Source organism: Zootoca vivipara, chromosome 4 (genome assembly GCF_963506605.1).
Source record: "Zootoca vivipara chromosome 4, rZooViv1.1, whole genome shotgun sequence".
In the NCBI taxonomy this organism is placed as follows: domain Eukaryota; kingdom Metazoa; phylum Chordata; class Lepidosauria; order Squamata; family Lacertidae; genus Zootoca; species Zootoca vivipara.
The window spans coordinates 33,917,159-33,944,399 of NC_083279.1; the positions used below are offsets into that span (position 1 = coordinate 33,917,159).

The 27,241-nt window shown below is 41.5% G+C and overlaps 1 protein-coding gene across 1 annotated transcript in view; it reads right to left on the reverse strand.

Moving 5' to 3' along the window:
* Positions 1 to 11,076: 11,076 nt before the first annotated feature.
* Positions 11,077 to 27,241, reverse strand: part of NLGN4X (neuroligin 4 X-linked) — a 160,827-nt gene continuing 144,662 nt past the window's right edge. Inside the window, exon 8 of the mRNA XM_060273479.1 lies at positions 11,077 to 14,717. Coding sequence (XP_060129462.1) covers positions 13,871 to 14,717 — 847 coding nt within the window. The 3' untranslated portion in view covers positions 11,077 to 13,870. The remainder of the gene's footprint in view (positions 14,718 to 27,241) is intronic.

The following is a 27,241-nucleotide window of genomic DNA, read 5'->3' on the forward strand; positions in this document are numbered from 1 at the left end:
TGTTTATCTTCCTGCCCTCCTCCTCTACCATGGAGGGCTGAATCCAGAATCTAGAATAAAAGCATGACCAGGGATCTGCTTGTGCCACAGGTTCCAACTCCCTGGGGCCCTGGGTGCCTGAGACCCCACAAAATTCTCCACGAATGGGTCAGGCGCCCACAATTTTGGGTGCCAGGGCCATGCATGCTGCATGGCGCACACAGCCCTGGGCACCCACAGTCACAGAGCTAAGTTGGCATTCCTGGCTTGTACAACAAGCTTTCTTGCTTCCCACTGAAAAGTCACTCCTGAGGCTTGGGGAGCAGGTGTGTGTGTGTGTGTGTGTGTGTGTCCGTGTCCGTGTCCGTGTCCTCCAGACTAGTATAGGATGTTGCACAAGGGGAAGAGAATCAGTGGAAACTGGAAAGGAAAACTTTGTGCAAGTGGAATCTCCTTCTCCTCATACAACAAGGGAACCTTCTGGATTCCAGCCACAATCCTAGGAGACCACCTACATTGGTGGTTTTGTTTGTTTTTTAAGGAAAATTTGGGAATGGCATAACCAACATATAGCTGATGGAGGCTCTGTCCTCCTACTAAAGATTCACCCTTTATAGAATTTCAAAACCCACCAGTCTCCTTGTTCTGACTGGCTGCCCTTTAAATGAAAGTTCTCTTGATGCAGAGGCACTAAAGATTTCATGCTATACATTTCCTCAGAGAGGACACCATAATTTGAACTTTACAGCTCTTTCTATGGCTAGAGCTTAGAGGAGGTGAAACAAAAATGCCAGCTCCTTTGCCTAATTACTAACAAAAGAAGGAAAAGAAGGGGGATGGAGAAGAAGCAGGGAATAGGTTTTCTAGGTCACTGAGGGGGGAATCAATCTGTGTTAGAACCTGTGTGCCATTTCTTGCCTTTGAACAACTCTCTCTATGTCACTGTGCTGGAGGTCTGACATTTAAGTCGGCACACTTTAATACATCTGATCAAAGAGTGTAACTACTGGTATTTCCAAGGAAGACCAAGATAGCACTACTTTCTTATGCTATCCTGATTTGTGGTACTTCTGGCTGTACTATACAGTACTACAACTGTGTGACTGATGTCGACTATCCACTATGTACAGTACACACCTTACCTTTTCAAATTGAATACGAGTTTGGAAGCAACTCACCTGTTTTAGTGGGGGGGGGGGGCGGAGAGAAGAAAGCCAATGTATCTTGTCAGGTTTTGTACCATGTCCTGGTAGTTCTCTTTGGGGAAAGTTTGTTCTGTCTATTTTTCTTCTTTGGCAAAGGGAAGAGAAGTTGTATACAAAGGGGCTTGCTTGGACTTACTAAGGTTCTCCCTCTTCTCTCTGAAGAACATCAGTTCACCTAAACTCTTCCTTGCTATGGAAAACAGGAAGAGAACTCTCCTAATGGTTAGGGAAGGTTTCCTCCTGTGGGGAAGGGAATGTAATAACTTCAAATAGCTGATAATATTGTTGCCCATCACCCCAATCTCCATGCGGTATGAGATTCCAGAGGTTTGAGATGTTTACCCAGGGTTTGGTTTCCTTGGAATGAAGGACAGTAGAGACTATGGTGGCTTTCTAATATATGGTTTATCTACACATATATACAACCTGAGCCTATGATGTGGGAGCTCTCAGCATTAACACCCCAGAAGGCCTTGCTATTCCCAGAGTCATAGCCTTGAATTCAAGCAGAAATCTATCCTGACTATCACTCTCAGGCTTCTGCTTGCTTCTAAGCCCAGCTCTCTAACACACTATTGTCCTTCTTACTACCAGCCAAGTGAGGGAGGGGGTCCAACCATTTCCCTTCTGGTACACAGCAACTTCCTTTCTTATACAACAACCCATACTTGGTCCATTATGGTCCATTATGGCCCTGGCCCAGCTACTTCAACAAAGAGATTTCCATTAGATTCCAACACACACACACACCTATCCAATCCAACTAACAACGATATAATTTGTCCCCCTCCAGAAGACAGAACATAATAAAATAAAAAAAGTCTGCTGGGTCAGGCCAATGGCCCAGAATCCTCTTCCCACAATAGACAAACAGATATCTATGGCAAGCATGACCTGAGCACAAAACCAGTATCACTTCACCTGTTGCTCCAGAGTAAAGAGCTGAAAGCATTCAAGTCTTCCCTTTGCCATCTTGTGTCTTTCTTCTCACCTAAACACTGCCTTATATTGAGTCAGGTGATCCACCTGGCCCAGTACTGCTGCCTACTCCAATCAGCTGTAACATTGCAATTGGAGCTGCATTTTTTGAGAGCCATTTTAATATACCAAGCATCAAACCAAGTGCTTTGGCATTTAACCATGTTCCCTCCCCGCAGCAATAAATGCAGACTGAAGGCCAGGAAGGTGATGAGTCTACTCCATTGCTCTTGGAAGTCAAACCCTCAATAGTGCAAGCAAAAACATCCATCTCAAATGCAACTGAGGTTCGAATGATGGATTTAAAAATCAAACGGTCAAAAATTTCCATTGGCCACATTCTATAATTTCACATACACCAGATATGCCTCTGCACAGTCCTCAAACTTCTGATTTAATTGGGATGGAGGAAAATACAAGTGCATCTTCACGTTTGATTGAGGTACATTTCATTTTTTCCTGTCCTTGCTGGATCACATCCATGATATGGAAATGAATTTTCTCTCTCTATAGAAATCACTTTGATTTACTACAATATCATTGTCTCCGCCCCCACCCCTCACCCCCACCCTGGTCAGGATTATCCAGCTTCAGGAGATACTTCAGCATCTATATTCTGTCTGGTTTATGTAACAATTAGCTGTTAAAACAGCAAACGTTTAAACCGTTTGCATCACTTGTTTCTAAAAGTAACTCAAGGTGGCTCGTGCTATGTATATGAAAGCAAAACCACCAAAACAACAGCAGAAAATATAAGAAAAGAACACAGTAGCAGAGTGAATCAACAACAACAGCACAATGTAGGTTCTTCCCTCCACCTATTGAAAAACCAGATGATTCCACATTTAACAGGACTGGTGCACAATACCTACATAAATACAAGTAAATATATTTCTATAAATTTCCCCACACATGGTTTATAATTTAGACTCAACGTCTCACCACCAAAATGGGATCATAACTTGGTCTCCCTCCCACCTCAGATATCCAGATATATGTCTTTTCTACTGTTTGGGCCCTGCTTTTTTATATCGATAGGATTATCTCCCCTTTTAAAAGGTAAGAGGGATTTTGTTTTGAAAGTGGAGAAACTCACAAGCAGGGGTGCCAACTTGAGTAAAATATGGGGGGGTCAAGTCCCACACTGCATAATCAATCACATGGCATGGCACACACACACCATTTGAATGACAGTGCCCATCAACTTTGGGGGGCCCAGCACCAGGGCCGTCTTAAGCATAACTGGCGCCCTGGCACAGTGGTGCAAAGATCCCTCCGGCGCCCCCCACCCTGTTTCACAGCACAGCTGTCTGGTGGGCGCTGCATGCAGTGTGGCAGCCCCATAGCAGCCCAGTGGCCTGGCACATTGCGCCACCCAGCCGTGCCTTAGGGCTGACCCTTCCCAGCACTCACAAATATTTTAGGTGGGGCGAAGGGACCTCGACCCCCAGGAGACGGCTCCTATGCTCACAGGTTGTGAGAAAGGTCCTGCAAAATATGCATATGGGTTTTTAGAAATCTTCTGTCAAACATTTATAATTCTCCTCTCTGAGGTTTTCCAAGTATTCAGCGGGAATGAAAAAGACTGTCAAGGACAAATGAAGGGTTGATCACACAACAACACTCAGTAGTGCATTTTAACTTAAGACAACCTCCGTTCCTAATGACAACAGAAGGTCACAGCTTGAGACACCAGACTGACACAGAAGTTATTCTACAGGATCCTTAACTCTTAAGTGCTTATACAGCAGTTTGCAGTGGTACGCCACACACACGTTTCTTCTGTATGTAGATGTTTTTGATTTATTATTTCTTTGATCTAGAATTGCCATGGACATGTGTCTTGAAGCAAAATTTGTAATGAATGTAGAGATTCCTCTTCAGGTGGAAAGATCATAGAAATATCAAGGAAGCCTATTAACATATTGATAAGGTGTGGACTTTATCAGAAGTCAAGGTGGGAAAGGCATTCTGTACACTCCTACGTTTTCACTTCCATGGATGCAAAGATGGTTGCTCTGCTCAGGCAAATCATGAAGAGAAGTTCAAGGTAGGATGAATGAATTTTGATAAGTCATGCAAAATTATCTCAGGCGTTCCTCATACCTACCTTTTTGGAACCTCCAAATTCTTATCCTTCCACAAGCATTTATATCAGAACTCCCATATAAATCTGTTGAGAGTGTCACTGGTTGTCCCCAAAGTAGGTGAGGCTCATTTGATGTTGACACAAAACCAGGGCCAACCCATTTTGTCACCTGAAATGAACCAAAAAACAATGGCCTTCCCATATTTTTCAAATGCCCACAACATTCAGCAGAGACATTTGAATTTGACCACATGACCACTACATATCACCATAATGAGGGTGGTGGCAATACCACCCAAAAATCAGCCTACACATAGCCTACACCCTAAACACAGACATTTCTGATATAGAAACTTAAGGTTTAGAAGCTGAACAATATTACCTTCTTCAGGAGTTGCACTGGCACTATCATGACTACCGGTATTAAGCAATTGATTTCCACCAATACTATCTAGGACAAATGGGCGTCCAGTTCACCTTGTGTTGATGAGCAGCATCGGTGGTACCAGCTCTTGTTTTATCCAGGACTGAATCCGCTAAATATTGCTGACATTCAGCAAGAAGTAACATAGATCAAATGGTCAAGAGCATAAGATAAGGAGCTAAGGTTCAGTAGGCTTGATACTAGGGAATGTATAGGGGCACCTGGGGTTTAAATACACCTTCACTCATCAAAGACAGCAAACACTGAATGGGGCAGAGATTATAGCTAATAAGTTTTGGTAGTTGGCAGGATAAAAGGGGGAAAGTCAGGTAGATCAATGCCTGTCACTGCTGCCCTTGGGGAGAAAAAGATAAAGGGCAAAAATAGTATATCCACTGTATGGCAGACCGCAGTCACTCAAAACCTGTCATGCTGAGAGACTAGACAGAGCCAAGGAATGCAGCAGAAGTTGAAAAATGTACTCATTGACTAGGAGTGATTACTTTGACTTTCCAGATTCCAGCTCTGGAGAAGAGGAATGCATTTCAGCATCTTCTGTGCCATTAGTCTGGGCCCTAATTTCTGCTCGTCTGGCTGTAGTACCGTAAGAACAGAGAAAAAGAGTAGCAGGAGAGAATAAAGACCAAATAACTCTTGGAACACTCATCTGTGGACACAAAACCTTCTGAACATCTTCCTTAAAAGCATAGTTTCCACCTCTGGGAGATGGTAGCATTACTATGACTACCCAGGCATCTGCACAGTTTGTCTGAGGCCAGCGTTGGGAGTCTTGTTATGATAAAGTTCTTGTCATGACCATTTAAGTCCAACAGGCCCCTGGCAGGGCACCCCAGCCAACTGGGCCCGCTGAAGCCTGGGGCAAGTGTGTCTGCCTGTCCTCCGCTCTGCATGGGGCTATACCCTTTGCATTAAACCCTTCCATCTTGTGTCCCTCCCCTCTCCCTCCCTTATTCAAATTTCTGATACTCTCTGCTTGAGGTCACTGTGACTGAATTAGGCCAAATTCTTCTACCACACACTATAAATCAGTAGAGTCTTGTGGATGTGCCATGATCATTGTCGGTGGTAGGTGACAAGCAATAATCCCAGATCAAGTGAGAAAAGCAAAATGTAGAACCTTTGCAGGGCTAAATGTGGCAAACAGGATTCCATTAGAGATACCAGAGAACTCCAGCTAATAAAATAATGTGAGTCAACTAACCTAGTTACATCCCACACAGCAATCAGAATGTCTTTGCACATGGACAGTAAACATCATGGAGTATGACATGCTCAAGATAATTGGTGAAAAGTAGCAAGGTATGATGCATTTACTTTTTATATGGGAAACAACTTTGAAAGGTGTAATTTTAGTTCTTTTTAAAGAAAGCTCTCTCCTTCTTCAAAGAGGATTGATTAGATCCTGAGCATGAGAATTAATTCACAGAGCTGTCGCCAATAACATTTTACCTTCATGCTACCAATCATACCAACCTTGAATAAGTCTCTCTCTCTCTCTCTCTCTCTCTCTCTCTCTCTCTCTCTCTCTCTCTCTCTCTCTCTCTCTCTCTCTCTCTAATTGAAGCAAGCACTTCTTGATCTAAATGTACCCAAACTGAAGCTTCCAGAATTGTAAGATGTCCTCTATAATGTTATCCAGTTCATACACACTCTTTCTGTAAATGTTTTTGATTATGAGTTACATATACTTTGTCAAAAATAATTTGCTATGTACAATACTCGATGGCATAAAACAAAAAAAAAACACAAGTGGCACTTAGCACTTTAGGTACATTTTGTTAAAACACTGTTAGCAGCAAAAGTTTGAACTCAGTCTGATAATTTCTGAAAAGAACAGAATGCTTAAAAATGTTTGTAGCATGGGGGCCCTGTGTGCTTTATTCTAACAGACCAAAAATAGCTACCTATTTAGAGCCACAATGGTCAGTTAAAAATATAAAAGGGAGATGACACATATCTCTATTCTACAGAGCAGCATAATTCAGACCTTGTAACATTACTTGAAGCTTGCATAAGGAGTTAAAAACATTTTGTTTGTGGTTGGCTTTTTAGAAAGGAACCCATGCCTGGCAGGTGGACTTCTGGGTGATATTCAAAATACCGTTGCTGCAGTGTTCCCATGTACTTGCCTCTACTGTCTTATTTAATCTGCATGAACAGCGAGATATTCACTTTGTATACAGAAAAATATATATGGATGACTACACATTAACTAGCTGACTACAAATATAATTAGCTGCAATTCCCTTGATGTTACAAGCTAAGCAAAATGCTGTCACACAATTAGACACACTGTGGCTGACTGTATCCACGATGTACCAGTTAACAGTAGTCTTTCACACATTAGTGCATAATTAGAGAAGTATAAGGTGACTGGGGAAATCTTAATATAGAACTAGGCCCCAGAACTTTACCATCTCTACTCCCATAACTGGTTTCTGCTAAAACCCCTGCCGATTGAGCTGTGTTCCTCAAAGCTACAATATGAACTCTGCCACCTGACTGACTATTCAGTCGGCTGATTCCAAAGATGTAAGTTCCCCTCACAGACCAGATACTTCAGTTTGGATGTGGACATTTTCTGAAGTTGTGTGAGAGACTTGACTCAAACTGAATCTGAGAACTATATGCAAGATTTTGATTGGAGTAGGAGGGATGGACACATATTATTAGAGTGGAAGTAGCGATATCTCTGTTTCATGACCAGTTTGCATGCACTTAATGATACTGTAGGTCGTTTCTCTTCTATACTCTTCTGTAGATTTTTTAAAAACGTGAAAAATTCACATTTCAACTATACACTTTTTCCTCTAATGCATACTTGATACACATTATTCCTTTAAAATGCAAATTTTGTATAGTTTTCAATGCATACCCCAAATGCATTTCCCTCATGAAATACACATTCTTGTGTGCTCCCCCCCCTAATTGAAACAGGTATACTGTATCATGGATTGTGTGGCAGGGAGGAAGTTGGGAGAGCAAGGAGTCAGCAAAAGCAATTGTGTCCTCATTCACCAATGGAAGCTTTCTGTTGAATCAAAAGCCTTCTGTGGATAGAAGCCATCTTACCACATTCTACCTCCACTCTCAGAGGGAACATACCTCTGAATGTAAGTTGCTGGGAATCACAATTGGGGGGAACAGCATTGTTGCGCTAAGGTCCTGCTTGTGGGTTTCATGTAAGCATCTGGTTGGCCACTGTGAGAACAAGATGCTGGAGTAGGGGGGCCCATTGGCCTGATCCAGCTGGGCTTTCCCTACATTCTTTCATTCGCAAAAGTTGAAGTAAGGATCGAAATCCAGTATGTAAATTGCACTGAAACCAAATTTGATGAAGGGCGGTACAAAGGTATTTTAAGTAAATGCATAAATGTTCAAAATAATTTCAAATATTAAGTGGTTTAAATAAAAAAAGCCATATTTGTAAAATGAAAATCACACACATCTTGAGCCTTGAGGGAGAAGGGCACAATACATTAAAATAAATCAACTGGAACTTACTTACCCAGAGAGACAAGCTTCTCCCGTTTTATCTTTTCTCTCAGCCTGAACCACTATCTTTCGAGCGTTTGTTGTAGTGAATAGATTCCCAGGTTTTGCATTTGGCTTGCATGATTGCTTCCCTGCACTTGAAATCTATACTTGACGGTTCTAACTGTAGGCCAAAAAACGGTGATCTAAGTATTTGTTCTCAACATGTTTGTTGGGACTGGACACACTTCCTGGTCACACCAAGAAGGCTGCAATTCTTAGGGCTGTATTCAAGGTTTCCATATGCTGTAAAAAGGTAAAGGGACCCCTGACAGTTAAATCCAGTCGCAAATGACTCTGGGGTTACGGCTCTCCTCTTGCTTTACTGGGTGAGGGAGCAAGCGTACAGCTTCTGGTTCATAAGGCCTGCATGACTAAGCTGCTTCTAGCAAAACCAGAGCAGCACATGGAAACGCCGTTTACCTTCCTGCCGGAGTGGTACTTATTTATCTACTTGCACTTTGATGTGCTTTCAAACTGCTAGGTTGGCAGGAGCAGGGACCGAGCAACGGGAGCTCACCCCATTGTTGGGATTCGAACTGCCAACCTTCTGGTTGGCAAGCCTTGGGCTCTGTGGTTTAGACCACAGTGCCACCCGCATCCCATTCCATATGCTGTAGTTATCAATAATAGCTGTTTCAATATTTTTAGAGAAATACTGAGCTTTAATTGAAAGTCTAGCCTTTTAGCCTAGTAGTACAGGCGACAGCCAGCTAATTCCTGATCTGCAAGAAGGCATGGTCTAATATAACATTTTCTCTTTATCTCTGTTTCTCATCTTTCCTGTATTAAATTCAGTTATCCATATTTTCATAGCAGTTTGTGATCCCCTTTGGATTAAAGTCTTCATGAAAATGTCTCCTAATGCATACATTTTTTGTATGCATTTTTTGCCTAATATGCACATATCCCCTAATATAATGCAGTTTGTAAGCTATTTTCACTGATACATGTCATTAGATGCACTTTGTGCTAGAACATGACTTTAAAAACAAACACACGGAGCTTGCTTAGAAAGCTGCAAAATTCAGAGAAATGTGAATTTTGAAGGGAGGCTGTGTTTCAGTTTCTGTATGGTTTTGAAAAGATCTAATTAGCTAAGATTGCCTTAACACCTGAACTGAATTGAATTTATCCCACATCCCTATCCGCAGGACACCCAGTTTGAGTCTCACCAAAGCCCATGAAGATGTTCCCAGGTTCCATTTGTGGCATTTCCATATAGGGCCGGGGCAGTGGCAGTCTGTATGGTGGCATAGGTGGGGCACCACTGCACTCCTAGCTTCTGAACACAGCATTTCACTGGTGCTTACCAGTAGGAGATGGGGCAGGGCAAGGTGCAGGGACTTCAGTGCTGTGTGGGACAGTGGAGCCAATGTGAAGCTCTTGACATTATGAACCTGCACAGCACCCAACTCCCCACCTCTTGCCACCCCCCTCAGGTAAGGACAAATGGTGTGGTCTGTTTGGAACGTCCCAGTGGCACTGTCATATGGGCTGCTAATGGGCTAGGAAAGATTCCAGCCAGAAACTTTGGAGATGCTATTGAGATGTAGTTTAAATGATATTGAGCTAGATAGGTAAAGGTAAAGGTAAAGGGACCCCTGACCATTAGGTCCAGTCGTGACCGACTCTGGGGTTGCACGCTCATCTCGCATTATTGGCCGAGGGAGCCACATTCCAGGTCATGTGGCCAGCATGACAAAGACACTTCTGGTGAACCAGAGCAGTACACGGAAACACCGTTTACCTTCCCGCTGTAGCGGTTCCTATTTATCTACTCGCATTTTGACGTGCTTTCAAACTGCTAGGTTGGCAGGAGCTGAGACCGAGCAATGGGAGCTCACCCCGTCACAGGGATTCGAACCGCTGACCTTCTGATCAGCAAGCCCTAGGCTCAGTGGTTTAACCCACAGTGCCACAGTCTAATACAATATAAGGTAGCTTCATATGTTCTATAATAATAATAATAATAATAATAATAATAATAATAATAATAATAACAATAATTTATTTATACCCCGCCCATCTGGCTGAGGTTCCCCAGCCACTCTGGGCGGCTCCCAATCGAGTGTTAAAAACAATACAGCATTAAATATTAAAAACTTCCCTAAACAAGGCTGACTTCAGATGTCTTTTAAAAATAGGATAGCTGCTTATTTCCTTGACATCTGATGGGAGGGCATTCCACAGGGCGGGTGCCACTACCGAGGAGGCTCTCTGTCTGGTTCCCTGTAACCTCACTTCTCGCAATGAGGAAACCGCCAGAAGGCCCTCGGTGCTGGATCTCAGTGTCCAGGCTGAATGATGGGGGTGGAGACGCTCCTTCAGGTATACAGGACCGAGGCCATTTAGGGCTTTAAAATTCAGCACCAACACTTTGAATTGTGCTTGGAATTTGAGTTGCAGACTGTACGGGTCAACTTCAGAAGCAAAACTAGACAGACATCACTCCGACCTCATTGGACTGGATTGCAAATTATGAAAATTTGGGCACATGTTGCACATGTTGTTGTTCAAGCATTTCATTTTCATTTGGCACAAACAACAGCTTCAGAAAAGTGATGGGATTCATATGCAATAACTAATGGTACTTGCTGTTTGGTAGTTCAGCATCAGGCATGGATTTCCCTTGGCAATAGGCTTAGAGCAATGCTAATTATAATATGAACCCAAATCCAACCTGCCAGTTGAACCCACTGCCATACATGACAAGCCTCTATGGAGACCCGAGAGCTTAATGACAGGTGTCAGGTTTTCAAAATGATTGTTTTCTTTACAAAAAGGATAAACACATAATTCTTTGCACAAAGCATTAGAAAATACTGTGATATTTTATTATTAAAAATGCTGCTGAAAAGTTTATACATATGTGTCCAGCCATATATATCTTCTATCCTTACTTAAGGCAGAACCAAAAGAGAAAAGAAAAATGCAGAAACAATAATAAAAAGAAACCCTGCGTGCCTCTTAAGGTCAAGAAGAAAAGCCTGGGAAAGTTCTTTTTTCTTTCCTTTTATAGTTTTTTTCCTCAAAGTATACTTTGTTGTTATTATTATAGAATCCTATGAAGAGCCTAAAAATTTCCATTTATAAATCATACATCTGTCCAGACGTATTGGATTATTAAAGTGACGTCATTGTCATTGTTTTTAAAAGCTAAAATCATTCACTTACAGAAACGGTTTTACCCAAATGTCACAAGCCTGACACAGTACTGTACATGTTGCTAGCAGAAGACAACTGGAAATACTAAACAAATACCATAATTCACATAACAAACATACCCAACTAAGATGCCATCACATCCCTTTTTCTTTAATCCCACAAGTCGTGAAGAACTGTTGTGTCTTTATGGAGGCAATGCGTCGATTGTGAGAATGGCATAGAATAGGCCCGGCTTTAATTAAGATTACAGTAAAGATCGTGGAAGGCAATTGCTTTTTTCCTTCTTCCCCGTTTAATATTGGGTGACAAACCGAGCTCTAAGCTCATGTAAACCCTCACCAAGAAGCAGAAGGAAAGCATATACAAGTTTTCAATTTCCAACAAGACTTCAGTATGGGCCACATTAGTCAATTTGCTGGGTCGCCAACCCACTTTTTACCATTCTCAATGTCAGGACCTGCTTTCTTTGCCAGAAACAGTATGGAGCTGCGCCTATAACACAGCCAGATGAGAAGATGTCAACGTAGCTGTAAGTTAGAATGTTGCAAGCTGTCTAGTCTAAAGGCAGAAGGCATCTTGTGTCAGATATGATTATCTGGGGATGATAATACAGCGTTGTGCCCTTTTTAACACAGGGAAATAAAAAATACAATATACATCCTGGGAAAGATATGATCATGTGCAGAGCAACTCTGTTCAAATATCTTTGGTTACCAACTTTAACTTCAGTTTTCTAAAGACAAAATATAAACCATTCTTCACTTATTAATAACTCAATTCTACCTTTATAACAGTTGATATTTTTTAATAAACTTTATACAGAGGTGCCAAGTATCTTGTTGGGACAGCTGCCTTTCATACCAAACTCCCCTGTTAACGGGAATAGAGTGAGGAATTAAGAAAAAGGTTTGATGCTTTTGCGCAGTAAAATGATCCAGCTTCTTCAAGGCAACTCACCTATTGTACATTTGATATGGTTTTCTTCTAGCTCTCCAGGGCATCCATCCTTTCTGTGGTGCAACAAAAGACTGTGGGCTTGATTACAAATTGCTACTGGGGCAAAAGCTCTTTATAGACTGTTCCGTCTAGATCTTTATTAAATGAACAGTAAATAGAAGCTATTTCTTCCCCATCTTCCACTTCATGTGTTTCCCTTGTTCAAAAGAGCAGAGCAGTTGCTTCTCAGATCAACCTCTTCTGCAGACTGCTGGTGCAGGCAGAACTAATCTTCCTCAGAAAAAAGACTGGCCAAAGAGGCAGACCTTCTTAATACACATCAGGACACTCACAATTTGGAAAGCAACGTTTCATGGCATAGCGGATACCCAAAACAAATTAAAACAAAAAAGAAATGGACTCATAGCTCAATTTTAACAAGCTTTTTGTAATTCTTCAAATCTGTTTCTCTGTGTTGCAGTATATGGAAGCTAACACAAAAATAGGAAAGGAAAAGAAAAAGGATTTATATATTCATATATTTATATATTTTAGGAAAACAAACCCAACTGTTTCCTATCTATGAACGCCTTAACATGCATGTGTGTAACCTGTAAAAGAACATCTGGCAGGCCACACAGTCGTCTGTATCCTCGGCATGACATCATGTTCTCCTAGAAATGAAACATTAGGGAGAAAAAAAGAAACCCTCATGTGTTGGTTTACCACTAGTAATTAAGAAGAAAATCCTCCTTTTGGTCTGGGAGGAAACAGAGGTGGTATGATTAATGTTTATACACATAGATCACAACTGAAAGCACAATCTTTCTAAAAGCTCTTTTCAAACTGAAAACACCAATAAAAGCTTCTTCTTTTTAAAACTCACAGCTATGTACATTTTTTTTTACAAAGTTTCTTAAATATAGTTCAGGCTGGCAAGTCATCTCTTTGCACAGAACTATACGTATTTACTGCATAGTCAGTCCTATTTTTTTAATAATAAAATCTTATTTCCCCATTCTGGATTACAGCTTCTTATGATGGGTAAAAGCCCATGGCGATGTCTTTTGTATAACAAGGGCCATTCATGGTATGGCACATATAGAACATTTTTTTAAAATTTTATTTATTAAAAAACTGTACAGTCACTGGCTCTGTGTTTCCAGAAGTTTCTGCTTCTGTTTGTTACACTCAATACATATCCTTTCTAAGTGATTCTCTTCAGGCCTCAACTCTTAACTTTCAATCAGAGTGGTTGAGATATTAAAGCAGTATCCTAATAGCAATGTACACATTTCACATTTCACAGGGTTTGAGAAGGTGATGGTTTGTTTGTTTTTTAATAGAATATCAGAGTTCCTATGAAAAGGATCTGTAAGAAAAAATGTGTCTGCCTTTCTCTCTTTCTCTATCTCTTTTTTGTTTTGTTTTGACAAGTTGCTTGATGGAGAGTATGATTTATTTTCTTTGCTTCCCCCCCCCTTTTTTTCTTATTTTTAATCTTCCGGGTGGCATGGTGTGGGGCGAATAACAGAGCTATACCCTAGTGGTGGAATGTCCATGGGGCAAATTAGTACTGTTTTGTCCTCCGCTGAAAGTGTTGAAAGTATGCAAAGGCTGCATTCCTGTTAATGTGTTTGGAATCATGGTTATGGTGTTGGGCGTCATGAGTGGAATGTCATCCGGAGATCTTCTAAGAGTGAGGGTATAATCAGGGGGACAGGTGAGTCTCAGGGTGTCGTGTGCCTGTAGTGACTCGCACTCGTGGTCGTGCTCCAGCTGCTTCATCTGCAATGACATTATCTCTTCGTTCTGTATGTGGGCGATATCGTTGGTGGTGTTCCGCTGTGGACTGGGGCGTCTGTGCGTCTCATGGCGTCGCTTGTCTTTTTTGTAGTACAACGCGGCAAATGCTAATATGTTGAGGAATAATAAAGATGCCCCTACGGCAATGGTAACACTCAGCTCTGTGGAATAATCTCTCTTGTTTTCTATCAGAACGCTCGCATCGTCTGGAGATGTTTTCTGTGTGTCTTTCGAATGCTTCGGGTTGTTGCTCGGTGTCATCAATGGGCGCTTGGTGGTGAACTTCCCGCCAGGAGAACGCCTGGTGACGTAAGGGAATGATGTCATATCAGGAGGCGGCACCTTCGTTGTTGTGGAGACGTACTGGAATATTTCGTTCAGGTTGTGCAAATGTGGAACAAGTTCTAGCCAGAAAGCAACTTTCGTCGCTCGGTAGTGATCCCGGACTCTGGGTTTCAAGCCAATGTGTAAATAAAGTTGGTCTTTTGGATTATATTTAGACCAGGCTACTTCTTCAAAACGATTGGGTTTCGTATGGATAAACTTTGTATCCTGGGGAACGGGCTGGTTTGGATCCCTGTAAATATGCAAACAAAACAATATTACAAAGCAGCCCCAAACCTGGAAAATAATTACACACTCAGATATACTACTACAAGCTTAAACAAGGATATTGATGCCATGTTTGGGTTCTTCAAGTTCATATATATAACCAGAGCTAGTTTTCTATACAGTGGAACCTCGGTTTATGAACACCTCGGTTTATGAATTTTCGGTTTATGAACGCCGCGGACCCATCTGGAACAGATTAATTCATTTTCCATTACTTTCAATGGGAAAGTTCGCTTCAGTTTATGAACGCTTCAGTTTATGAACAGACTTCCGGAACCAATTACACCCATGCTTCAGTTTATGAACGCTTCAGTTTAAGTACTCTGCGGACCCATCTGGAACGGATTAATCCACTTTCCTTTACTTTCAATGGGAAAGTTCGCTTCAGTTTATGAACGCTTCAGTTTAAGTACTCCACGAACTGTCTGGAACAGATTAATCCGCTTTCCATTACTTTCAATGGGAAAGTTCGCTTCAGTTTATGAACGCTTCAGTTTATGAACAGACTTCTGGAACCAATTGTGTTCATAAACCGAGGTACCACTGTATTATGTTTAGACCAGACTGTTTCTTCAAAAGGCGTGATTTGGACAAACACTATAAACTGGCAAATTGGCTTATATGGGTGCTCTTTTGATTTCACTTCCCACAAACGGGATAGCAAAATTGTGATCTAATTTGTTTTACTCCTAAGCCTTTGTACTGAATCCCCTTCCCAATGCACGTCTAACTAGAGCTATGCAGAAAGTACTGCCCCCGCCAACCTGAACAGGTTCCTCCTTTTCAAATCAGATCGAACCCCATGCTTCTGTTGCTCCCTTATCCTCCAAAAGCACTACCACCTCCCACAAGTAATAGGTGTTACCATGGGAAAATGTGCAGAGGGTGAAGCATCAGAGATCACTCCCTTCAAATGCATTGTCAGCTGAAAATGAATCATGAAACTTGACTAAGAATTTCAGAAGGAAAACTACCTTCTGTGAGGCATGTGCAACCAAGGAGAGACCCCATGAAGATTTTTCTTTCCACAATATAAGAAGCTGCCTTATTGTAAGCCAGACCATGTGGCTCATATTGCAAATACTGGCTACCGCTGGCTCCCTGGGATTTTCAGCAGGAGTTTTTCTCATCCCTACCTGGAGATATCAGGGATTAAACCTAGGGCCTGAGCTACACCATTTCCTCCAAAGGAGACCTCTGCCATTTTTAACTCCCTACATAACTACCTAGTAAGAGGAGAAGGTGGCATGGAGGGCAAGCGAGTGGCAGGAAATTGTGGTTTTGGGGTGTTCAAGTTAAAAAGTCCCTACAGCTTTGTTGTTGTTGTTGTTAAATATTCAGTGTGGACACTACAAAAGTCTGAATAATGTTCCGGATGAGTTGGAAGGGACTCATCCATAGCCATGAGCAAACAGCATTAAATAAATGTGGGTAATTGAAATCATACAGAAAATCTAAGGGCACATTTATTTATTTATTTATTTATTTACTTACTTACTTACTGCATTCATATTGCACTTTTTTCTCTCTAAGAAGCTCAAGGCAGTATACATTTAATTCCCACAACATCCCTGTGAGGTAGGTTACACTGAGACGCTGTAGCCGGCACAAGGTCACCCATTGAGCTTCATGACAGAGTGGGGATTTGAACCCTGGTCTGCCAGGTCTTAGCCTCTTGGGTTCTTGCAAGTTCTACTAACAGCCTAATCAGTGGCAAAGGCAGCTGGGAGAACGCAGCAGGTTCCCAGTGTTTTGCTGCTGCACATGCCCAGTGCATTTCAAGGAAGGCATGACGCAGGAAGGCATGAGGCAGTGAGCAAGCTCTGTTTCACCCAGCTAGCCATTGCTGTCAGCTTTGATCACCAGTTGCACCAGGAGGAAGGGAAAGCACTGCCTGCTCACCCATGGGCAATCAAGTAGCCTTTTTATGCCAGTAGCATTTTTATGCATGCAGAAGGAAAGGTCCATGGGTGGAAACCTGTTTCCACACCAAGAGATCGTCTTGTTGCATCAGAGTGATTATTATCATTACTTTGATTATTAGGCATCCTTATTGGGCACTGCAACAAACGACTCACATTGCTTTCAAAACAGAAATGGTGGGGGATAAGATTTATGAGATACGGAGCCTGGCTACATGCTTCAACAGCAGTTATGTATTCTTTCCCCGAAATAAGACAAATATGTGAATATCTTTGTTGCACTGCAATGGCTGAGCTCAGCATTCTGTCTTTTGTTACAAGCTACGTTTTTTTCCTCAGGTTCTTTCTGTTTGACGAATTAGTGCTTTTTCAATATTGCTCCAGAGTGTAGAATGCATTACACCAAGGTTTCTCATTTTTATTTCCAAACATGTTACATTCATTTATTTTAGAAACTAGCATTACAGTATTGCTTTTCGCAGAATGCTACAACTTTTCAAAATATATTCAAAATATCCATAAGCACAATTAAATGCTCCAGAGGTTCCTTCATTGTTCAAACAGAGCTGCTGGTTATTACAGCAGGCAAAAGTATTATTTAAGCTTAATAATATCCTTCTGTTCCTTTGACAGAATTAGCCTTTCATTATTACTATTTTTAACGAAAGGGAAATTCTCTTGGCATTCAATGCAGCATTAAAACTTCTGAATAGCCCAATGTGGGGAGAACATTAGCTTATATAATTTATGAATTTTGCATATTGTGTGTTTAGTTCTAAGGAAATAATTTGATACTGCATTATTATTTTTAATATTATTAGCAAATATTATGTCGCAATATCCATGTTTAAAACACTATTGTTGCCATTCTGCAGGACTTCAACATCTTTGGCAAAACCTATTAATTTTGTTTGTAAAGAATGCCACAGTATTAGGTGTTTTAGAAATAGGTAAGGTAAGATCTGGTAAATCCTGAAGAGTTAGCAGTGGGATAATATGTTCCCAATTCAGCTAAGGTAGACTTCACTTCACTTCAAAGTAGACTTGCTAGAACAGGAGCTGCACAGAACCAGGTGTACACCTAAATAACTATGATTTCGACAATATGGTACTTGACAAGGAACTCAGAATGTCAAAACATGAGATGCCAATATCCACTAGAGTCCAAAAATGATGCCGGCAACACATTTTGCATCTTGAAAGGTATGCTGGTTGCTTAAACCATTAATCTATGTACTACAATACCAATCCCACCTCTCAAATGATAATACTGTCAAAACCTGTTTTAATTCATTTTATGCTCATATTTCCATTTCTGCAGAAGCTAAGACCTAAGAAGCTGGAGTTTGCTGAATCTTTTTCCACCTGAAATTTGAAATGAAATGGAGAGATAAAATGTGCTCCTAAAGTACAGGATGGGGCGAAGTGCCATCCTCAAGTACCATCCTCAATTGCCATCCTCAATTTTTACTTTTTCTGACAGGTATATCCCCACATGAGGGATGCCATCTTAAGAAATGCATCAAATTAAATATCTTGCAGTGTATTTCTGGTGGTTTTAGTTCAGTATCATCCATGTGGGGAAATATTCAAGCAATCTTGGGAGAGTAACAGGAAAATGTAGCCTTCTGGTAAGGAGGAGGGGAAAACATGTTTCTAAAATATATAGAAACATTACAAAAGTTTGATATAACTTAGCTCAGAAAGTGAGCTTTTGCAGCTAGTAATCCTTGGCAGCATTAGAAGTCAAATGCTATTTCCCCCCAAAGTTCTTCTCTGGTTCAGAATGTCAGCAAGATTCGGTACATGTACAAAATTTCTTTAAAATTAACTGCCTTGCTCCCATTACAGCTTTTGTTGATTGCCATGGAACTGTGCATTAGTATGCAAAGGCTTCCTGTAATGTTTAATCCCTGTTTTTGCAGAATGCTGTGAAGTTTATACTACATGACCTGCTGCACACTGGAAGCTGCCCTTTACTACCAGGCTAAGTTTGTTAATCTAGCACAGTACTGTCCACACTAAACTTGAAGCAGCTCTCCAGCACCATGGACAGGGGCTTTTCCAACTCTAACCATGTACAAAGCCACCTGAGATTTAGTGATGAGGGTAGCGCAGCAAAGCGTATGCCGCAAACATTTATTTATACAGTGCCTTCTCTGCTCACTTAATGGCATTTTAAACAGTGCTGTTTGGAGGGGGATTGCACACAAGCATTTCAGTCTCATTTCTGTGAGCACACTGAAGAATAAAGCTGGCGAAACTGGAAATACCACATCAGTAAATAGCTGCTTTTTGATTCCTAATGTTCTCCTGCTTTCATCAGCTACTGCCCTTTGTCACATTTCATATGCTAGCTCCAGTTACAGGCTGGAACACAAAAGGCCTTTTGCTGTCGTGTCTTTTGATACTTAGTGGTTTTGCAACATTGCCCTCAGAATCTAGTTCTTGTAGTGGGCCCATCAAATGGTGTGCAGTTTGTAAGCATAGGAGGTCGGTGCCAATTAGAAGAATAGTGCAGAACCTCCATATGATACACTGAGTATTAATTGTACAGTAAGATTCTGGACGTTGCTTATTTAAGAATTGAAAACATGTCAGACTGTGTGTGCGTGTGTGGCATGAGGGGCTAGGTATTCCTGATCTTAGGTTTTACTGGGAGGCTAGTCAGCTACATCAGTTATTTCTTACACACACAAACAGTACACACATATATATATATTGGGTCCCCATGGAATACCTGCTTAAACATTCCAGGTTGCAAGCTCATTAAGTTTTCTAGACTCTGCTTGAGAGAAAGTGGCCATATTTCAGTCTCATGGCAGACAATGTCCGCTATGTTAGAGACAGCAAACCAGAGAAAGCTAATTATACTTTAGGGGGGGGCAACAGGGACTATGACGAGGAAGGAATCCTTTCATTACCAGTAGCACAACTTCCAGTACAGCTAAAGAGACACATATACAGGAACAGACTTCTGCACACATATTCTGCATATGGAAATATGCACTCGATTCAACCAGTATGCTGTTCTTATCTGACACCCCTGCAAGGGCTGTACCAGCAGTAGCGATGGTCAATGTCTCACTTTTTTCTCCCCCACAAAAGTTGATTGGTGCTATCACTCATTATCTGACCCTCAGAAATGCAAGCACAGGTCCCTCCACTTGGTGTGCAGTCAGATCAATGCTTGCTATGAACTTCCTCCTTCAGGGAGAGTGTGACCTCATCCTGGGCACACAACATACTGACTTCTGAGATCCAGGAAGCACTCACCCACAGACCCGCTACGATTCAGACAGTTGATTAGCCCTCATCTAGCCCATTACTGCATTCAGACACTGATCCAGACCCATTCACAATTCAGATGTTACAGAGAAATTGAGTTGGGTATCATCAGCTGGCAGGACTTGCTGGTGTGTGTGGCTGAGGCCATGGGGCTGGAGGCTGATCCAGGGGAAAGGAAGAGTGATATATGGAGTTTTGTGCCTCCTGTGAAGCTGGAGCCAGGGCTGTAGGAAGGAGAAGAGTCTGTGCAGTTGGATATGAGGGAGGAGGTGCAGGATGTGGGGCAAGAGCTGGGACCAGAGGAAGGGCAGAATGAACTAAGAGCAGAGGAAGAAGCAGAGGAAGAGACAGTGTCTGAGAGCAGGGCAGTAAAATCTGCTCAATTACCTTCCTCGTTGTACTCCAGAACCAGGATGGGCTTGGAGAAACAGGCACAGTGACACAAGAAATTGCAGGTTGTTTGTGCGCCCGCATCAAATGAGGGTGGAAGCATGGCCATGCTATTGCTCCAGTAGTCCAGCCGAGAGCACAAGCCTGGGGAAGGGATGCCATCTACTTAGTCATGTTCATGTTCTGAGCTACCATAAAGTGTGGGGTTTCTCAATAAAGAATCTAAACTATCAACCATTTGTCCCCTTTGGGTTGGGTGTGCTCAGGTCATCAGCAAACTTATGACATCTGGCTCCAAAACTCCTAATAATGATTCCCAACAACATAATCTAGATGTTAAATTAGGTGTGAAAACAATATAGTGCCCTGCAGCAACCAATAGCTGAAGTGTTTCAGGGGGTCAAGAAGCACTTATCCAATGCTACCTTCTGGAACCATTCCTGGAGAGAAGACCGGAACCACTGCAGAATAGTGCCCCAAATACTTATCTCCTGTAGAGGGGTCTAAGAGTATGGTATTAAAAGCTGGTGATGAGTTATAGTAAGGCCAACAGTTTTGCATTCACACACCCCCTCTCTTGATAGAGGTGACTATGGCAGTTTCAGTCCCCAATTATGAACCCAGACTGGAACGGGTCTAGATCTGTGTTTCCCGAACTTGGGTCTCCAGCTGCTTTTTGGACTACAATGCCCATCATCCCTGACCCCTAGCTAGGGATGATGGGAGTTTTAGTCCAAAACAGCTGGAGACCCCAGTTTGGTCTCCACTCCACTAAACACTGGTCTAGATATTCAGTCTCCTCTAGGAGTGCCTGCAGTGGTGTTGCCACTTGTATCTGCCTCTCATGTACCTTGTCCCCAAAGAGAGTATTTGTGACAAGGCAGTAGTTGTTAATTACCATGGGGTATAGGTTGGGCTTTTTCAGAAGTGGCACACTATCCCCTCCTTCAATTCTACATTTGGTGTTATCTGTGCAGGGTGCTGCATTACTCTTTATAAAACTCCAGTTTAACCTCTATTGCTTTGCCAAAGATGTTGAAACATGGCAAGCATTCACCAAAGCTCTTGCATTCCTCACAGTCTGAAAAATCTGAAGGCCAAGAGGTTGGGAAAATCTCTTTTAAGGAACTGGACTGCAGTGTTTTCAGCACAAGTTTAACTGGACTTTTGCCTATCTTCATCTTTGCTTGTGAACGGTGTAGAACTGTGACCATCATTTTTGTAAGAAAATGTATTTTTTTAAATACAGATAGTTTGGTTTTTAGTCAAAAAGAAGAACACAAAATATACAGTGCAATTACAGAACACCATCTTTAGATTCTATTCATTCTCTCTTATTGATTCCATATTTTGTGATTTTCTCCAATGAACTCTGCTATTATTATGAGTATTAAAAGGTTAGCAAAACTGAAAATACTTCACTTTTCAACAGAACAGGTGGGGTTTCAAGGTCACACAGTTCCAAATGCTTATTGTTAATTTAGAGCAAATCCAAATAGGGAATATTTGTTATAGTCAGTCTCATTTCGACCTGGTAATCATATTAACAGTTGGGTGCATGGTAAAATGATTAATGGCCCTTCCTAAAGATTTTTGCTGTCTTTAGGAAGTATGGTATAAATTCAGACCCAGGAGAGTGTACAATTTCATGTACACCCTGCTGAAATTAGCTCTTGAGCAGGCCGCCTGTGCAAAACTGCTTGAAATTATGAGTAATACTGACAGATGGGATCATGAGGGAGCTTTTGTAATCCTTAGATAAATGCTGAAGCCTAACTTGTTAACACTCTGCAGGGATAATAATAACAGTAATATAAATAATAAGCAGATGCAGAAGGTTGTGACATCCTGGGAATTGTTCTCCATATATTTTAAACACCTACATGTTTGATTCTACAAGCACTGTTTATTAACAATAATACATCATTACCGTTGGGAAGAGAGGAACCCAGTTTAAGCAATATCTGTTAAAAAACTAAATATGAGAGGTGATTGGGCAGCCTCTAAAGAGCTGCTAACAGAAGTGGAAGATCAATTAAAATTGAAAAAGTTTGAAGACATCAGAGAGCTATTAACAGACTGGTTACAGTATAATAAATTAAATGATGTCTTCAAATCGGATAAACAGAAGGGTTTTGGTAAAGAGATATCAAGGTTTGAAAAAGATCTGTTGTAAAATAATGTGAAATTACTTTCAAAAATGTATCAATTAGTTTTAGAATGGTTTACTAAAGATGAAGAAGTTAAATCTGTAATGATACACTGGGCAAGAAATTTTGGTTATAACACACAGTTTTCATCATGGGAAAAGCTATGGAAAGAGGATTTGAAATTTAGAGCTTGCTGTTCACTGAAAGAAAATTATATGAAAATGATGTGCTGTTGGTATTTGACACCTAGTAAAATAGTGAAAATGTATAGAAGCAGTTCAAATGTGTGCTGGAAATGTAAAAGGAAAGAAGGTACCCTTTATTATATGTGGTGGGCATGTGGGATGTTAACAATATTCTGGAAAATGATATATAATGAATTGAAAAAAAAATGTTTAAAATAATCTTTGTTTTAAAAAACCCAAAAAAACCAGAGGCTTTTATGTTAGGAATTATAGGTGCGGAACTACCAAAAGAAAAGACTGTTTATGTATGCAATGACAGCAGCAAAGATGCTCTTAGCCCAGAGATGGAAAGAAGAAAAAGTATCGACCAGAGACGAGTGGTAGCCCAAGCTGATGAAATATGACAAAATGGCAAGATCAGAAAGCAGGAAGACCAAATATTAGCGTAAGACTGGAATAACTTTTTCACTTATCTGAAAGACCACTGTAAACAGTTGAAATCATTGGCAGGAATACAATGGCAATGTAAAATAACATAAACTTTGGATACTATGGATATAGGTAAAGGTAAAGGGACCCCTGACCATTAGGTCCAGTCGTGGCCGACTCTGGGGTTGCGCGCTCATCTCGCATTATTGGCCGAGGGATCCGGCGTATAGCTTCCAGGTCATGCGGCCAGCATGACAAAGCCACTTCTGGCGAACCAGAGCAGCACACGGAAACGCCGTTTACCTTCCCGCTGGAGTGGTACCTATTTATCTACTTGCATTTTGACATGCTTTAGAACTGCTAGGTTGGCAGGAGCTGGGACCAAGCAACGGGAGCTCACCCCATCACAGGGATTCGAACCGCTGACCTTCTGATCAGCAAGCCCTAGGCTCAGTGGTTTAACTCACAGTGCCACCTGGGTCTATAATAGATAGATTACAGCAAAAGTTGCAGGAATAAAATTTAGAAACGGAACCTATGGAAGGAGGGAAGGAGGTCAGAAGGTTTGAGAGAACCCTTATATATATATAAAATAAATAAATTGTTATGTTTGTTGTGTACAATCTCTATTTAAAATTAATTAAGAAAAAAACCCAAAAAAAACAAGAACACTCAAGTCTCTTGTCTCCTGACCTGTTTAGCCTTTCCGGCGCAGAGACATTTCCCACTTTCAAAGAAACCTTTAAGTTTAATTCCTCCAAGCAATTCCGTGGGGATGGCCCCATTGGAGTGAACAGATATGTGCAAAACTTGGGTGAGATCCAATTGTGGCATGAACAGGCATTGGCTCACACAACAAGGCTTCCCCCGCTCCCCTCTGAAGCAGGTGTGTGTGTGTGTGTGCGTGTGTGTATGGAGTGAGAAGAGGAGAAACCAAAAGTCCTGATGCACAAATGTTCATCATTGGATGAACAGTTCACTCATTCCCAACTTGATCTCACTGCCATAATGTACATGAGTGACATACAACAATGCTTATCTGCAGTCAAAGTTATGAGCAGTGATTTCATTACACTCTAATCTTCAGAGAGGATGATGTCATCGCACCAAGTGTCGACCATGGCAAATATCAATTGGAAAGGAAATATGAAAAAGTGCTGTTTGCCCCATTCAGACTTTGACACCACACTCCCTTTATGCAGGTGTGTGTGGCTTGTTGCAAATCCCATTCAAAAGCCTTCATTGAGAAGACCTCTTCTGGGTTGGACAGGTTTGGTCTCTCCCTGTGTGGCCTCCAGAGGGGGTGTTCTTATCAGGGCTTTAAAGAGGTGACAATTTTGTTTAGGATTTGGGGCTCACCTATGCAATTCCAGAGAAAGCAGTGGTAGTCCACTCACAATTCAGAGAAGCATGTGTTTACTTCCAGTTTCTTTGATTTATACAATTAATTGCTTAGGGGGTTGGGGGTTGGGGAGTGACTGCAGAAAATACATCACACAATGTGATCCTGGCTTCCTTAAAAGATCTGCTTACTCCTGAAATGTGTCAGGAGGATGCGACACATTTCTTTGAATTCTCCAATATTGCTGCATACTCTTCTCTGCACTGCAGTGGAGTTGCAGTTCTAAAAGCCCAGTTCTGCCATTAAACGTTCATTGGAAAGATTTATGGGCCTTTGGCGTGCCACAAGGACATTTATTTTAATTCAATACTGAGGCAAGAAAAAAGAGGGGGGGAAGCAAATTTCAAAAGCAAAAATCAGAATAACAAACTCCACTTGCTTTTTGGAGGGGAAAACGTTGCAACATTCCTTAAGAAATGGTACTTCCTCAGCTTTATTAATGAGCATCTTATGTCCACTTTCACTGTTATGTTTCCTTATTTGCCTTTGCAAAACATATACAAGAAGTTTATTTGTCTTAAGGGGCTACACATTAATACAATTCATTGGATGAGGAAAGGAAACACTGTTCTTTCGAGAGATCTCTTTCCCCCATGTTCCCTTGATATCTTTTGAAAGGCAACTAGGTAATTCTGTGGAGGAGGCACAATGGTCTTGTTTGATCTATACCATACTTTCCTTTTCCTTCAGTGTATTTTATAACCTTAACCTGAGGACTATGGCTTTCAAGAACATTCATGCCTTAATAACTGCACTGTTTTTATGTGAAACTGCAATGCATCATTTTTCACACCAGGTAGTGTGAGAACGCAATGGAGAGAAAGAAATGTTTCCAATAGAAAAAAAAGGGGGGTTTAGGAAACTAAACAATCATTACTTATGAAGCAAAGGTGGATTATCTAGGAGGCTTTGCACAGTACAGAGTTTGTACTGGGGGCACTGGTGGAGTGCCTGAGGGAAGCAATGTGCCCAGCGTTCCTATGGTGCCTGTGAAATGTCTCAGCAAGTATCCTGCAAAAAGTCACAATGCATAAGAGCTTGTTTGCCCTTTCTGCTCTGTTCATGGCTTAGAATCATAGAATCATAGAGTTGGAAGAGACCACAAGGGCCATCCAGTCCAACCCCCTGCCAAGCAGGGAGGCTTGGCCTCTCCTATACTGAACACATCCTTTTAAACATGCCCACATTTCATTTCATTTCATTTCATTTCATTTCATTTCATTTCATTGCATTGCATTGCATTGCATTGCATTGCATTGCATTGCATTGCATTGCATTGCATGCCAGGATTGGACACCCATCCTCCTTTCTGAATAGAGAAGAGGTGCAAAGAGTGAGAGATGTGGTATTGGATAATGTGGGTGACCTTTCTCTCTTGCTTGAGGGGAAAGGCATGCCCACACCATTTTGGGTTCCTGTCTTTTTCTGTTCTTTTAGATGTAACAGCTACTTTGTGGTATGACACACATCCCCACAAAAAAGCTGTTTTGTGCTATGCCATGCTCCACAGCGGTTATTTTGTGTTATGCCACATCCCCACAACACTTTCTGAAAATTCCAAATATGCCCATTGGCTCAAAAGAGAAGCACATATCTACACTACACACACACACACACACACACACACACACACTTGTGCTTTGTTTACTCACAACAGAATTACTGAGAATCCACTTTAAAACTTTACCATTTCCCTGCCAAAGAGCTATAGTTTTCCGACAGCTTCCTTAAAATGAATGATGATTAAAGCTGTTTATAGCCTTTTATATCAGCAAGTGTCTCTGTATGGTGTATGACTCTGTCTTTCTGAATCTCATTTATAATTCTGCACAGTAAATAAAGAAGACTTCTTTTCTCACAAGACAGGGAGATAGTGGCAGGCCTGGAGTTGGTACATGTCATGGCCAGGAATTTGCCAGGGCATTGAAAGGCCAGCCATGACATTCCTTTATTTTATTTTTTTAAAAAACTAGAACCTGACACTAAGAAGAAAAGTGCTGAGTCAAGTGACTAAAAACACTGTCATCCTCATTACCTAATTGCCCTTGGGACTAGTTTACAGAGTGTACCAAACTGGATCACAGAGTTATTTGGGGGAATTGATTGTGGTGGCTGCACTTGCCTGGCCTGGCACTTCTCTCTCAGCACTTGACAGAAGGACTACCAGGCTACCAGAGCTGGGCTACTGATCATTTCCATGCTGCAGCTGATCCATGATAAGGTTTCTTTGGGGTGCATAGCTTGCTCAGGGTCCCTTCCAACCTGGCACTGGGCAAGTTCTTACTACTGGCAAAAACCATCTGCTCAGTGCAATAAAAAATGTACAAGAATGGAGAGTTTTCAGGATCAGAGAAGAATGTCTGTATGGCTAGGGTGGCTGTGTGTCCTACTTTGCAGAAGACTGTCCTCTATTTGCAGGTGTCCCTTATGTGAAGGGCTGTCCAATCCAAATCCACTTTGATTATAATGGGAGAGTAGGGGCCTTGAAGTTGCCCATCAACAGATAGCACCCGGACAGTATAGAATGAACAAACACACAGGTCAGCCACACTTTGGTGAGATGTACTGTCATAAAATCATAGAATCATAGAGTTGGAAGAGACCACAAGGGCCATCCAGTCCAACCCCCTACCAAGCAGGAAACACCATCAAAGCATTCTTGGCATATGCCTGTCAAGCCTCTGCTTAAAGACCTCCAAAGAAGGAGACTCCACCACTGTATT